The sequence below is a fragment of the Jaculus jaculus genome, chromosome 17, assembly GCF_020740685.1.
Source record: "Jaculus jaculus isolate mJacJac1 chromosome 17, mJacJac1.mat.Y.cur, whole genome shotgun sequence".
Classification (NCBI taxonomy): domain Eukaryota; kingdom Metazoa; phylum Chordata; class Mammalia; order Rodentia; family Dipodidae; genus Jaculus; species Jaculus jaculus.
In genome coordinates this window covers 11,172,721-11,188,490 of record NC_059118.1, presented here as the reverse complement: position 1 = coordinate 11,188,490, position 15,770 = coordinate 11,172,721, and the positions used below count along the sequence as shown (strand labels likewise).

General features: G+C 47.1%; 1 protein-coding gene across 1 annotated transcript in view; it reads right to left on the bottom strand.

The window, feature by feature from the left end:
* Nucleotides 1–15,770, bottom strand: part of Gpd1l (glycerol-3-phosphate dehydrogenase 1 like) — a 43,086-nt gene that overhangs the window by 20,995 nt on the left and 6,321 nt on the right. Inside the window, exon 2 of the mRNA XM_045136895.1 lies at nucleotides 1,457–1,634. Within this exon, the coding sequence (XP_044992830.1) occupies nucleotides 1,457–1,634 (178 nt within the window). The remainder of the gene's footprint in view (nucleotides 1–1,456; nucleotides 1,635–15,770) is intronic.

The window sequence follows — 15,770 nt, the reverse complement described above, 5'->3', positions numbered from 1 at the left end:
CAGTGGGGGAGGGTGTGAAGCCCAGGGCTACCACAACCATTCTGAGATACAGCGCCTGCGGGCTCCCAGTATAGAGAACAGAACTGCCAACCAGGTGTGGTGCTATATGTTTGTAAGACTCGCCCCCCAGAGGCTGAGGCAGGGGGACTAGAGTTTGAGGCCAGCTTGGGCACTGCCACCAAAAGGCAAATCTATAAAGACAGAAAGTAAATTAGTATTTTCCTAGGGTTGGAAGCAATAGGGGAACCACAGGTGACCATTAAGGGTACAGGTTTCTATTAGGGGTAATTAAATTAGTTCAAACTTAGGCTGGGGAGACAGCTCAGTGTTTAAAGGCACTTGCTTAAAAAAACCTGACAGCCTCGGTTTGAGTCCCCAGTACCCATGTAAAGCCAGATGCACAAAGTGGCACATGTGCCTGGAGTTTGCAGTGGCAGGAGGCCCTGGCATGCCCATTCTTTCTCTCACCAGCTCTCACTCTCTTTCAAATAAATAAACACTAAAAAATTATTTGAGAGGCCAGAGAGATTGCTCAGAGGTTAAGGTGCTTGCCTATAAAACCTAAGGACCCAGGTTCAATTCTGAAGTACTCATGTAAAGCCAGATGCACAAGGTGGAACATTCATCTGGAGTTCATTTTCAGTGGGTAGAGGCCCTGGCACACCATTTTTTATTTCTCATAAATAAATTAATTAAATATTAAAAAATTGTTTAAGCTGGGCATTAGCGGCTTCCACCTTTAATCTCAGCACTCAGGAAACAAAGGTAGGAGGATCACTGTGAGTTTGAAGCCACCCTGAGACTACATAGTAAATTTCAGGTCAGCCTGGGCTGGAGTAAAACCCTAACCTCAAAAAACCCAAAATATAAAATAAAATAAAATAAAAAAATATGTTTTTAAGGGCTGGAGAGATGGCGTAGCGGTTAAGCGCTTGCCTGTGAAGCCTAAGGACCCCAGGTCGAGGCTCGGTTCCCCAGGTCCCACGTTAGCCAGATGCACAAGGGGGCGCACGTGTCTGGAGTTCGTTTGCAGAGGCTGGAAGCCCTGGCGCGCCCATTCTCTCTCTCTCCCTCTATCTGTCTTTCTCTCTGTGTCTGTCACTCTCAAATAAATAAATAAAAATTTTAAAAAATATATTTAAAAAAAAATGTTTTTAAATCCACAAACACTGAGCTGGAGAGATGTTTAAGTGTTTAAAGCACTTGCCTGCGGAGCCTAGCAAACAGAGTTTGACTCCCCAGCACCACCATAAAGCCAGATGCCCAATGGGGAGCATGCATTTTGAGTTCCTAGAGGCCCAGGCGTGCCCATTTTTTCCTCTCTCTCTCTCTCTCTCTCTCTCTCTCTCTCTCTCTCTCTCTTTCTGACTTTTCTTGTCAAATCCAGTTCTCCTGTGCCACTCCGGCACATGGCCTACAAAATGAGCCCACTGTGTGGATCAACCCAGAATCTCACCACATTTTCTGGCAGCTTGTGTCCAGGGAGATATTTGACATTTTCATGGTCATTATTTATGATATCTGTCAGTTTTCTCCCATTGACTGTTTCTTCAAAGACCCACATCTTGACCGTGGAGGCAAACTTCTGCAAGTTCTTGACATTATTCCCAATTATTTTTGCAACAGCTGACCCCCTATAAGAGACCACGGAGAAGAAAAGAAATTTAAACTAAGGCAGAAGAGAAAAAGCATTTGATTGAGACGCAGAAAACCTGCATTTGGGCTCGGGCATTGTGGTTCGGCCGGACGAGTGAGTTATGAGACAGTTAGCATGAAGACCTCAGTTCCCCTCCCCCCATGCATCAACCAGGCACGGCGGGCAAGCCTGTAATCCTAGCGCTGAGGTGGTACCTGTGGGCAGGGTGGAGGTGGAGGCAACCTTTAATTCTGATTCAATGTCTTCATCCCCCAAAGAAGCAGTATTTAAAAAAAAAATTTTTTTTTATTAGGCTGGGAGTGGTGCCTTTAATCCCAATACTTGGAAGGCTGAGGTAGGAGGATCTCTATGGGTTTGAGACCATCCTAAGGCTATGTAAGTGAATTCCAGGTCAGCCTGGGCCAGAGTGAGACCCTACTTCCCCAAACCAAGTAAATAAATAAACACTTGCAAGGAGAGAGAGGGAGAATGCCACCCCAAATGTACTCCGGACATGTGTGCCACTTTGTGCATTTGGATTTATGTGGGTATTGGGGAACTGAACCTAGCCACTGGGCTTTGTAAACAAGTGCCTTTAACCACTGGGCAATCTCCCAAAAGCAGAAATATTAATTGGCAAGAGTACAATAGATTTCTTACATTGTTTAAGATATGAGCTAGTATGGCACTTTAAAATCTTTTTTGTTTGTTTGTTTGTTTGTTTGTTTACTTTTATTTATTTATTTATTTGAGAGCAACAGACAGACAGAGAGAGAAATAGGCAGAGAGAGAGAATGGGTGCATCAGGGCCTCCAGCCATTGCAAACGAACTCCAGACATGTTTGTCCCATTATGCATCTGGCTTACATGGGTTCTGGGGAATTGAGCTTCAAACCAGGGTCCTTAGGCTTCACAGGCAAGTGATTAACCACTAAGCCATCTCTCTAGCCCCTAGTATGGTACTTTAGACCTTTTAAAATGTTTATGCAAACTATTTTTAAAGTGCTTATTGCTAATACGAGTAATCTTTCTTTTAAAACCGGGAAGGCAGGGCAGGGAGATGGCTCATTGGTGGGTAACAGCACTTTTTACATAAGCATGAGAACCTCAGTTTGAGCCCCAGGACCCACATAAAGAGACCAGCGTGGCCATGCATGTCTGTAACCCATGTCCTGAGGGATCAGAGACAGAATCACTGGGGCTCGAGGATCATTCAGTCTAATTAAAAATTAAATTAAATTTCTAATTAAAAAAAAAAAGGTAGCTGGGCATGGTGGCCAGCACTCGGGAAGCAGAGGTAGGAGGATCACTGAGTTGGAGGTCAGCCTAAGACTACATAGTGAATTCCAGGTCTGCCTTGGCTAGAGCGAGACCCTCCCTCAAAAAGTGGCTGGGGGGCAGGGAGTCCGGAGAGATTGCTTAGTGGTTAAGGCGTTAACATGCAAAACCTTGAGGACCTCAGATCAATTCGCTAGGGCCCCTGTAGCCAAGTAAGCCAGATGCACAAGGGGGAGCCTGCGCATATGTCTGGAGCTTTTTTTTTTTTTTAATTTTTTTTGTTCATTTTTATTTATTTACTTGAGAGCAACAGACAGAGAAAGAGGCAGAGAGAGAGAGAATGGGTGCGCCAGGGCCTCCAGCCACTGCAAACGAACTCCAGACGCGTGCGCCCCCTTGTGCATCTGGCTAACGTGGGTCCTGGGGAATCGAGCCTCGAACCGGGGTCCTTAGACTTCACAGGCAAGCGCTTAACCGCTAAGCCACCTCTCCAGCCCTGGAGCTTTTTTTGTGTGTGTGCAGGGGCTGGAGGCCCTGGTGTGCCCATTCTGTCTATGTGCTTCTTTCTCTCTCACACATAAATAAATAAAGTATAAGAAAAAAACAAGCAAAAAAGTTTAATTAAAGAAACAGGTTCTGAGAATGGATACTAAGTCATCAGTCCCGTCTTTCTCTGCCCTCTCAGGGGACTGCCATTCAGTGAGCGGCCGGGCAGAACACCAGCTCCCCGCTGAGCCGATCAGCTTCCACTGGCCTCAGATCCGAAAGGCCAGCCTGAGCTATAGAGTGACTTTCAGGTAAGCCTGGACTACAGTTGAGATTCTCCCTCAAAAAAAAAAAAAAAAAAAAAAAATTACCATAAAGCTGGGCTTGGTGTTGTACGCCTTAAATCCCAGCACTCAGGAGGCAGAAGTAGGAGGATCACTGTGAGTTCAAGGCCAGCCTGAGACTACATAGTGAATTCCAGGTCAGCCTGGGCTAGAGCGTTACCCTACCAGGAAAATAAAAACAAAAGAAAAATTATATGCCAGGCATCGTGGCACACGCCTTTAATCCCAGCACTCAGGAGGCAGAGGTAGGAGGATCGCTGTGAGTTCCAGGCCACCCTGAGACTACAAAGAGAATTCCAGGTCACCCTGAGCTAGAGCGAGACCCTAGCTCGGAAAACAAAAGAAACAAAAAAACAAAACAAAGCAAACTAACAAACAAACAAAAAGGAAAAATTATAGGGGGCTGAAGAGACAAAGAGGTACTTTCTTGCAAAGCCTATGGGCCTGGATTCAATTCCCAAGTTATCTGTGTAAAGTGGCACATGTATCTGGAATTTATTTGCAGTGGCAAGAGGCCCTGGCATGCCTATACTCTCTGTGATTAAAATAAATATTTAAAAATCAAAGATAGCCAGGTGTGGTGGCGCACGCCTTTAACCCCAGAACTCAGGGGGCAGAGGTAGGAGGATCGCTGTGAGTTCAAGGCCACCCTGACAATACATAGTGAATTCTAGATCAGCCTGGACTAGAGTGAGACCCTACCTTGAAAAAAAACAAACAAATAAAAAAATAAAACATCAAAGATAGCTCTTTTTGGTTGTTCATTTCTCCTGCTAAACTGCCAGGATCCAGCTCTGGTAAGCCTCCCCTTGTCTCAGCCTGACTGGGTTGAGATGGGGAGGAGGGAACTCCTACTCCACACGGGCTCCCTACCCCCTCTTGCCTTCATGCGGCAGGAGCTCTCTGTACTTCCTTTTCTTTACTTCTCTTAATCTATTTATATTTGTAAATATATATATATGCCTCGCTAGTCCAGGCTGACCTAGAATTCACTATTTAGTCTCAGTCCTTAAAAAAAGGGGGGTGCTGGGCGTGGTGGCGCATGTCTTTAATCCCAGCCCTTGGGAGGCCACCCGGAGACTACACAGTGAATTCCAGGTCAGCCTGAGCCAGAGTGAGACCCTACCTCAGAAAAAACAAAAAATAAAAAAATAAAAAATAAAAGGGTGGGGGCTGGAGAGATGGCTTAGCGGTTAGGCGCTTGCCTGTGAAACCTAAGGACCCCGGTTCGAGGCTCGATTCCCCAGGACCCATGTTAGCCAGATGCACAAGGGGGCGCACGCATCTGGAATTCGTCTGCAATGGCTGGAAGCCCTGGCACGCCCACTCTCTGTCTCTCTCTCTCTCTATTTGCCTCTTTCTCTGTCTGTCGCTCTCAAATAAATAAATAAAACAAACAACAAAAAAGCCGGGCGTGATGGTACGTGCCTTTAATCCCAGGAGTCGGAAGGCAGAGGTAGGAGGATCACCATAAGTTCAAGGCCACTCTGAGACTACATAGTGAATTCCAGATCAGCCAGAGTGAGGTCCTACCTCAAAAAAAAAAAAACAAAAAAAACTAATAATAACTAAGCAAAATGTCATATGGGCAGTACACACAGGGGATGTTATCCAGCTAAGATAACATGACACAGACTGCATTATGAAAGAACCTGGAACACATTCTGCTAAGGGAGATATGGCCGGCATAGCGCAAGAAGTCATTCCATTCACATGGGCACCATCTAAAGTTCAAGAGTCATTGAATAGTCGAGACAGGAACTGAAGGAAAGTTTCCAAGGACTGAAGAGAGACTGGGACGAGGAATTGTGTCGTAAATATTCGGTTTCAATTTTTTTTGTTTTTGTATTTTTCAAGGGACGGTGTGTAACCGAGGCTGGCCTGGAACTTACAGCCATCTTCATACCTCTGCCTCCAGAGGGCTGGGATCAAAGGCATGTGCCACCATACCTGGCCAGTTTCAGGTTTGTTTTTTTTTTTTTTTTTTTGGCGACAGAGAGAGAGAGGATGGGTGTTCCAGGGCTTCCATCCCCTGCAAACGAACTCCAGATGCATGCGTCACCTTGTGTATCTGGCTTACATGGGTCCCTAGGGAATCAAACTGAGGTCCTTTGGCTTTGCAGGCAAGTGCCTTAACTGCTAAGCCATCTCTCCAGCCCATATATTTTTTAAATTATTTTTTAGGGAGAGAGAATTGGTGTGCCAGAGCCTCAGCCACTGCCATCAAACTCCAGATGCTTGCGCCACCTTTGTGTGTCTGGCTTAAGTGGGATCCGGAGAGTCGAACATGGGTCCTTAGGCTTCGCAAGAGATCACCTTAACCTCTAAGCCATGTCTCCAGCCCATCCACCATGTTCATTATTTTTTAAAAATATTTTTTGGTTTTCGAGGAAGGGTCTTGCTCTAGCCCAGGCTGACCTGGAATTCACTACTTAGTCTCGGTGGCCTCAAACTCACGGCAATCCTCCTACCTCTGCTTCCTGAGTGCTCAGATTAAAGGTATGAGCCACCACACCTGGCTCACCTTGTGTTTTTTGCGACAGGGTCTCTTATAAATTTGGCTAGATTAGCATCATGCCCTAGGGATCCTCCTGCCTGTCTCCCCAGTGCTGGGATTACAGGCGTGTGCCTGGCTTTTACATGGGTTCTGGGATCTTTGTTCTTGTACATCAAGCACCTTATTCACTAAGTCAGACTCCTCCCCCGCCCCTTTTGAGACAGGGTCACAAGTAGCCCAGATTGGCACTGAACTCCATATATAGGCAAGGATAACTTTGAACTTTGGATCGCCCTGCCCCCACCTCCCTGGTCCTGGGACGGCAGGTGTTAACTGTGTCGCCAAGTCCCATTTTCCGTGCTGTGGGAATGGCCCCAGGCCCTCATGCCTAACAGGCAGGCACACTCTACCAACTGAGTTATAGCCCTAGCTTCCAGCTTTGTTTTGTTATTTTATTTTATTTATTTATTTATTTATTTTTTGGTCAGTTTTTAAAATTTATTTATTTGAGAGTGAGTGAGAGAGAGAGAGAGAGAGAGAATGGGCGCACCAGAGCCTCCAGCCACTGTAAGCAAACTCCAGACGCGTGCGCCCCCTTGTGCATCTGGCTAACATGGGTCCTGGGGAATTGAGCCTTGAACCCGGGTCCTTAGGCTTCACTGACAAGCGCTTAACCGCTAAGCCATCTCTCCAGCCTTGTTTTTTTTTTTCTTTACAAGAGGAAGACAGTTCTTTAGATCGGATGCTTGCCAATATGAATGTACTACTGTGAAAACATTTTATTTTATTTTATTTTTCTAGGCAGGGTCTCACTGTAGCCCAGGTTGACCTGGAATTCACTATGTAGTCTCAGGGTGGCCTCGAACTCATAGCAATCCTACCTCTGCCTCCCAAGTGCTGGGATTAAAGGCGGGTGCCACCACGCTCGGCTGTTAAAACATTTAAAAATGATCAAACCTGAGTGGTGCAGGGCTATCACTCCAGTCCCCAAGCAGCCACAACTCTTTTATTAAAATATGTTTTATTTTTAAGCCGGGCATGGTGGCACATGCCTTTAATCCCAGCACTTGGGAGGCAGAGGTAGGACGATCCTAGTGATCCTAGTGAGAGAGAAAGAGGCAGAGAGAGAGAATGGACGTGCCAGGGCCTCCAACCTCTGCAAACGAACTCCAGATGCATGTGCCACCTTGTGCATCTGGCCTACATGGGCCCTGGGGAATTGAACCTGGGTCCTTTGGCTTTGTAGGCAAGCGCCTTAGCTGCTAAGCCACCCCTCCAGCCCAGAACCACAGCTCTTAACCATGGATGACGGAGATTCATGATGTCTGGGTGCTCCAAGCCAGCGCTGTCTGACATCCTAGCCAAGGTTTTAGATGAACACACCCTGCAGGCCCAGCTATTAACAAAGGCAAGAAGCACCCAGTGTGGAGTCCAACAGCCACTTGGCACTACTCCCTGTGGACATGGTAACTAAAAGGCTTGGGGCCTCACCCTGAGTCACTGGAAATGACTTCAAAACACACACCAGACTTCATGTAAAACCCCAGCTTTGGGCTAGAGAGATGGCTTAGTGGTTAAGGCATTTGCCTGCTAAGCCAAAGGACCTCGGTTCGATTCCCCAGGGTTCATGTAAGCCGGATGCACAAGGTGGCACATGCATCTAGAGTTCATTTACAGTGGTTGGAGGACCTGGTGTGCCCATTCTCTCTCCCTCATTCTCTCTCTCAAATAAATTTAAAAAAAAAAAAAAGAAAAGAAAAAGAAACCCAGCTTCCACAGGTGTTTGGTAGGGATTATTGCCTACTACAAATGAAGCTCTGAGTTCAATTCTAGAACCACATAAATCAGATGTGGTGGTAGACTCCTGTATAGTACTTGAGAAGGGGCGGCAGGAGAATGAGAGGTTCAAGTTCGTTCTTGGCTGCATAGTACGTTTGAGGCCATCCTGGGCCTTGTCTCAAGAAAAATTTCCAGGGGCTGGAGAAATGGCTTCGTGGTTAATTAAGGTACTTGCCTGCAAAGCCAACGGACCCAAAGAAAACAAAACAAACAATAACAAAAGATGTCCTCTGGGTAGGGAAGATGGCTCGGCAACTCAATGCACTTGCTTAGAAAGCCTGCCAGCCTGGGTTCAATTCCCAGTACCCATGTAAAGTCAGACGTACAAGGCAGTGCACGCATCTGGAGTTCATCTGTAGTGACAAGAAGCTCTGGTGTGCCCTTTCTCTCTCCTTGCAAAATAACACACACACACACACACACACACACACACACACACACACACACACCTATTCAAGGAAGGGTCTCACTCTAGCCCAGGCTGACCTAGAATTCACTCTGTATTCTCAGGGTGGCCTCGAACTCATGGCGATCCTCCTACCTCTGCTTCTTGAGAGCTGGGATTAATGGCGTGAGCTACCACGCCTGGCAAACATATTTTTTTAAAAGACACGCACTGTGTGTCAGTCAGGGAGGCTTAAAGTCACCGATTTAGGAGGCTGTGCATCTACTGAATTCAAAGGCTGGAAAAACGAGACTAACTCAGGCAATGGTTTACAAAGCGCCTAGAAAGCCCATCACGTGGAGAAGCCCAAGCTAGCCTGCTAAAGAAAAGGCTGTGTGACCAGCTGAAGCCCATTGTGTGACAGACACCCTCTAGGACCAAGTGTCCCAGCCAGCCCCCTAGATGACTACTATTGCTTAGGAATGAGTCCACTCCACCAGCAGAACACCCCCTGGGTTACTCATCCCACACTGCCCCCAGAATCATGAGCTCACTAATGATGGTTGTTTAAGACTATTAGGTTTCGGGGTTGACTACTAGGCAGTAAAACTGACTTAGAAACAACAATAAAACTGACTCAGAGGTTGGGGAGATGGCTCAGCTTGAAAGTGCTTGCTTGCAAAGCCTGCTGGCCAGGGTTCGATTCCCCAGTGCCCACATAAAGTTTCATATGAAGTGAAGCTCAGGCATCTGTGGTTTGTTTGCAGCGGCAGGTGACCCTGGTGTGAGTGTGCTCTCTGCTTGAAAATAAATACAGTCATTTTTAAAACACTGATTCAGTCAGGCGTTGTGGCGCATGCTGTTAATCCCAGCATTCCGGAGGCAGAGGTAGGAGGCTTGCCAAGAGTTCGAGGCCACCCTGAGAATACATAGTAAATTCCTGGTCAGCCTAGATCAGAGTGAGACCCTACCTTGAAACACAAAACAAAACAAAAAAAACACTGACTCATGTGATAGTACACATATTTAATCCCAGCACCCGGGAGGCCAAGGTAGGAGAATGGCTATGAGTTCAAGGCCACCCTGAGACTACATAGTGAATTCTGGGTCAGCATGGGGTTAGAGCAAGACCTTACCTCAAAAACAAACAGCCGGGTGTAGCAGCGCACGCCTTTAATCCTAGCACTTGGGAGGCAGAGGCAGGAAAATCACCATGAGTTCGAGGCCACCCTAAGAGTCCATAGTGAATTCCAGGTCAGCCTGAGCTAGACCCTACCTTGAAAAAACAAAAACAACCAACCAACCAAAACAACAACAACAACAAAAACAGCAACAAAAAACCCCACTTGACCCAGTCCTCTACTCTTGGTTGTTGAACAAATTGACCCCTGAAGTCGAATGAAAGTGAAGGATCCTTGTCCAAATGTCAAGGCAGCCTAGAGCACTGGGCTACGCTGAGCTTTGTTCCTGACGTCAACTGGTGTGGGGGTGAGGGAGAACGAGGTGGGCTGGAGAGAAGGATTGATGGCTAAAGGTGCTTGCTTGCAAAGCCTGCTGGCCCAGTTTCAATACATCAGCACCTAAATAAAGCCAGTTGCACAAAGTGGTATGTTTTCAGTGGCAGGAGGTCCTGGCACATACACACTCTTTTTATTTTTTTATTGTATTTTACTTATTTATTTGCAAGCAGAGAGAGAGAGAGACAGAGAGACAGAGAGAGAGAATGGGCACACCAGGGCCTCCAGCTACTGCAAACAACCTCCAGATGCACGTGCCCCTTGTGCATCAGGCTTACATGGGTCCTGGTGAATCGAACCTGCACCCTTTGGCTTTGTAGGCAAACACCTTAACGGCTAAGCCATTTCTCCAGCCCTCTTTTTATTTATTTATTTTTTGCCATTAAATAAATAAAAAGGAAAAAAGGGAGGGAGGAAAGGAAAGAAACAGAAAAGAGGAGGAAAAAAATATATATGTAACAAACCCTCTGGCCTTGGCTTTCAAAAAGCTAGGATTACAAGCATGGGCCTGGACTACCCTTGAACTTCACCTTGAACGGGGGCCCTTGGTGAGTTTACTCCAGTCTCCCTTATGTGGCTTCAGAACGGTTCTGGCCAAGGGTGAGAAAACAAATAACCAGGATCCCAGCAGATGACGCCGGGACACCATGCACTCTCCTGGGGGTCATGCCACCTAACCCAAACCATAATTACAGACAGCGGGTACCAATGCCAAGAGCAACGAAGCAAAGTAGCAGTGTGCTCAAAGTACCCCGGCTGCCACATGGGGAACTTGGCTGGAGACCCAAGAAGCCGGCACCCTAAGCTTCTCCCCTTGCTGCTGTCCCACCCGGCTGGTGAAGGCTGCGGTGCAGTCTGGGACACACACTCCCTACCACAGAGATCTGGCAAGAACTAGGACTGTATTTTGATTGCTTCTCGGTGATCTTCCAAAATGCTGGCAGGAAAACTTTGCTATCTCTTGGGAGGAGTCTGGGAGGTTTGCTCTCTCTCTCTCTCTCTGTGTAGGTTCATGAGGATGTGCACACGTGTGTGAGGAGGCCAGAGGTCAACATGAAGTTATCTTCCTCGATTGCTCTCCACACTTTTTTTTTTTTTTTTAAATCTTCTTCTTATTGTTTTTGGCTTTTCAAGGTAAGGTCTCACTCTAGCCCAGCCTGACCTGGAATTCACTATGTATGTAGTCTCAGGGTGACCTTGAGCCAAATTTAATTATTAAAAAATATATATTTTGGGGCTGGGGAGATGGCTTAGCTTAGCGGTTGAGTGCTTGCCTGTGAAGCCTAAGGACCCCGGTTCGAGGCTCAGTTCCCCAGGTCCCATGTTAGCCAGAAGCACAAGGGGGCGCACGCGTCTGGAGCTCATTAGCAGTGGCTGGAGGCCCTGATGTGCCCATTCTCTCTCTCTCTCTGCCTCTTTCTCTGTTGCTCTCAAACAAATAAAATTTTATATATAATTTATTTAGTTAAGAGGAGAAAAATGCAGAGAGAAAGAGGCAGGCAGAGTATGGGCGCACCAGGGCCTGCTTGCCACTGTAAACAAACTCCAAACTCATGTGCCACTTTGTGCAGCTGGCTTTATGTGGGTAATGGGGAATTGAACCTGGGTCATCATGCTTTCAAGCAAGCGCCTGTAATTGATGAGCCATCTCTAGCCCCACTTTTTTTTTTGGTCAGGGCCTCAAAAACTAGGCCAGTGCCGGTATGGTGGCGCACGCCTTTAATTTCAGCACTTGGGAGGCAGAGGGAGGGCAATCACCATGAGTTCGAGGCCACTGTGAGATGACAGAGAATCCCAAGTCAGCCTGGGCTAGAGTAAGACCCTACCCTGGGAAAAACAAAACAAAACTAGCCAGCGTAACTTGGACAACCTCTTGGTCTGCCTCCCAGTGCTGTGACCATGGGCACCTGCCACGATGCCTACCTTTACGTGTGTGCTGGGCATGTGCATTCATTCAAATTCTCATGCGTACATGACACACATTTTCCTGACTTAGCCTTTTCCTGGGGCCCTGTTTCTTTTTTTTTTTTTTTTTCTTTTCTTTCTTTCTTTCTTTTTTTTTTTTTTTTTTTTTTGAGGTAGGGTCTTGCTCTAGTAGAGATTGACCTGGAATGCACTATGTAGTCTCAGGGTGGCCTTGAACTCATGGCGATCCTTCTATCTCTGCCTCCTGAGTGCTAGGGTTAAAGGCGTGCACCACCATGCCTGGCCCTGTTTCTTTTTCTAAAAAATATGTTTATTTATTTAGCTGCAAGAAGAGAGAGGGAATGGGCATGCCAGGGCTTCTTGCCACTGCAAATAACTCCATATTCATGTGTCACTTTGAGACACAAAGAGAGAGATAGAGAGAGAACGGGCATGCCAGGGCCTCCAGCCACTGCAAATGAGCTACAGTTGCATGTGCCACTTTGTACATGGATACTGGGAAATTGAACGAGGGCCATTAGGCTTTGTAGGCAAATGCCTTAACCATTGAGCCATCTCTCCAGCCCTTTTTGTTTGTTTTTTTCTTTTTAAATATATTTTATTTATTTATTTGAGAGAGAGAGAAAGAAGCAGAAAGAATGTGTATGCCAGGGCCTCCAGCCACTGCAGACAAACTCCAGACGCATGCACCCTTAGGTGGGTCCTGGAGAACTGAACCAGGATCCTTTGGCTTTACAGGCAGACACCTTAACCACTAAGCCATCTCTCCAGCCCCCTTTTTATTTTAAGACATGATATTATGTAGCCTCAAACTCAATATATAGCCAAGGCTGGTCATGAACTCCTGAGCCTCATGCTTCTAGCTCCAAAGAGGGAAGCATCTTCCCACAGGGCCATGAAAAGACTTGAATATTTATGACTTCTCCTGGCCTCCTTTCCCATCAGTCTAGAGGAATGGAGGTTCCCCAAAGGACAGGACAAGGATACCTTACCTTACTCTTCCTGAGAGGTCCTAGCTGCCTGAAGTGCCCTGGCGTGCCTGTTGGATTCATTGCCAAGGGTGATAGGTGGCATGGGGGAAGCACTGTGGGAGAGTTCTGGATACATTTTACCACCCAGGTGATAACACCTTTATTTACACAAACGCTCAGAGCTACCAGCAGGCCAGGATGCAAACATCCCCTAAGCAAGTTTACATTCCTGTGGCCAGGAGCAGAAGTTCTATTTTAAAATGGTCAAAAGGCAAAGTCCCTCAGGAGAAAAATCTGCCTTATCTTTGGGAAACATGATTCAGTAAGCCTGGCAGGCTTGGCGACTTTGGTGGAAGGAGTCTTTGGACCATAGGACAGCCTTTAAGAAATACTGTCAAGCCAGGAGTGGTGGCGCACACCTTTAACCCCAGCACTTGGGAGGCAGAGGTAGGAGGATCACCATGAGTTCAAGGCCACCCTGAGACTACATAGTGAATTTCAGATCAGCCTGGGCTAGAGTGAGACCCTACCTTGAAAAACCAAACAAACAAACAAACAAACAACAACAACAACAAAAACCTGTTTATTTGTTTATGAGACAGAGAGAGAGAATGGGCATGCCAGGGCCTCTAGCCACTGCAAACAAACTCCAAATGCATGTGCCTCTTTGTGCATCTGGCTTACATGGGTACTGAGGAATCGAACCAGGGGCCTTAGGCTTCGTAGGCAAGTACCTTAACCTCTAAGCCATCTCTGTAGCCCAGAAATACTGTTTAAAAAGTTAATGTCTGGGACTAAGAAAATGGATCAGTGGTTGAAAAGGTAATGTCAGGCTGGAGAGATGGCTCAGCAAAGCCTGACGGACCAGGTTTAAGTCCCCAGTTCCCGTGTAAAGCCAGATGCTCAAAGTGATGTGTGCGTTTGGAGTTTGTAGTAACAGGAGGCCCTAGCTCACCCACATACTCTCTCAAATAAATAAATGAGATTATATATGTGTTATCTATCTGTGTGTGTGTGTGTGTGTGCGCACCTAAGCTTGTGACGTAGGTACCATTCTACTGTGTAGTTTCTTTTTTTATATTTTTTATTCATTTTCATTTATTTATTTGAGAGTGACAGAGAGAGAAAGAGAGAGAGAGAGAGAGAATGGGTGTGCCAGGGCCTCCAAGTGCTGCAAATGCACTTCAGACGTGTGCGCCCCCTTGTGCATCTGGCTAACGTGGGTCCTGGGGAATCGAGCCTCTAACCGGGGTTCTTTAGGCTTCACAGGCAAGCGCTTAACCGCTAAGCCATCTCTCCAGCCTATCTACTGTGTGACTTTGTATTTGTTTGTTTGAGGCAGGATCACACTCTAGCCCAGGCTGACATTCAACTCCGAGATCCTCCTACATCAGCCTCTCAAGTGTTAGGATTAAAGGCATGCACTATTTCCCCAGACTTTTTTTTTTTTTTTTTTTTTTTCTTTTTGAGGTAGAGTTTCCAGTCCAGGCAGACCTGGAATTCACTATGTAGTTTCAGGGTGGCCTTGAACTCAAGGTGATCCTCTTACCTTGGTCCCCTTTCCACCACCCAACGCTGGGATTAAAGGTGTGCGCCACCACCCCAGGCTTCTGTCTCTTTTGATCATATCTTTCAAGTCCTTATTTATCTCAGACTTGAAGGTGAGGTTTCACAAGGGCAAAGACCGTGTCCAGGTGTCCCATTCCGGTAAAGAGCAAAGTACTCACCTGGGGCAAATACAGGAAGGTCTATGGCCCCAAGTTTAACGCTTCATTCCCTTCTTAAGCCATCCTGCCTCTTTTTTTTTTTTTTTTTTTTCAAGGTAGGGTCTTGCTCTAGCTCAGGTTGACCTGGAATTCACTCTGTATTCTCAGGGTGGCCTCGAACTCACAGCGATCCTCCTACCTCTGCCTCCCAAAGGCTGGGATTAAAGGCGTGCGCCACCCCGCCTGGCTTCCTCATTTTTTTTTTTTTTTTTAAGTAAGCTGGGAGTGGTGGTGCATGCCTTTGAATATTTTACTTTTATTTATTTACTTGAGTGAGAGAGAGAGAAAGAGAGAGAATGGGTGTGACAGGGCCTTCAGCTGCTGCAAACAAACTCCACATGCATGAGCCCCCTTGTGCATCTGGCTTATGTGGGCCCTGCGGAATTGAACCTGGGTCCTTTGGCTTTGCAGGCAGGTGCCTTAAGCGCTAAGCCATCTCTCCTGGCCCCCACCTTTTTTTTTTTTTTTTTTTTTTGAGACATGATCTCACTATAGTCCAGGCTGTCCTAGAATTAACTAGGCAGCCCAGGGGCCGGGAATACTTGAGGCACCACACCAGGCTCACGCTCTTCTCTCCAGCCTCTATTTCGTGGACGCTCTGGGGAGGTCATGCTCTTCTCTCTAGGACTGGGGTGACTGTCCCCGAGGCCATGGCAAGAGGCCAGCAACCGTCCCCATCTGCTGCTGTAATGAATGGGGCCGGGCAGCCAGCCCACAGCCTGGGCGCGTTTCTCAATCGCTGTGTTGCAGGGTCACAGTGCCAAGTTCTACTCCACAGCCTGAGTTGGAGTGGGCCAAGCGTACACTCAAGTACATCGGGAAGAAGGTGCCACGGGCTGGCAGCCAAGTTGCCGTGGAGGGTATGGGGTGGGGCGGGGGGGTCTCCACGGCGCTTGTGCATTTCCAATGCACCACAGCTAAGCGGGGGCCACTTCCGCCTGCACCTTGCGAGTTAGGAAAAGGGCTGCTCTCCCGGTGGAATTTCTCAGAAGGGGAAACCAGCATCGGGAGAGTCGGCGCCTGTTATTCCCGTACTGGACAAGTTAAGTGGAGGTGGGAGGGGCAGGAACTCAAGGTCACCTAAGGCTGTGCAGCCCAATTCAAGGTCACCTAAGGCTGTGCAGC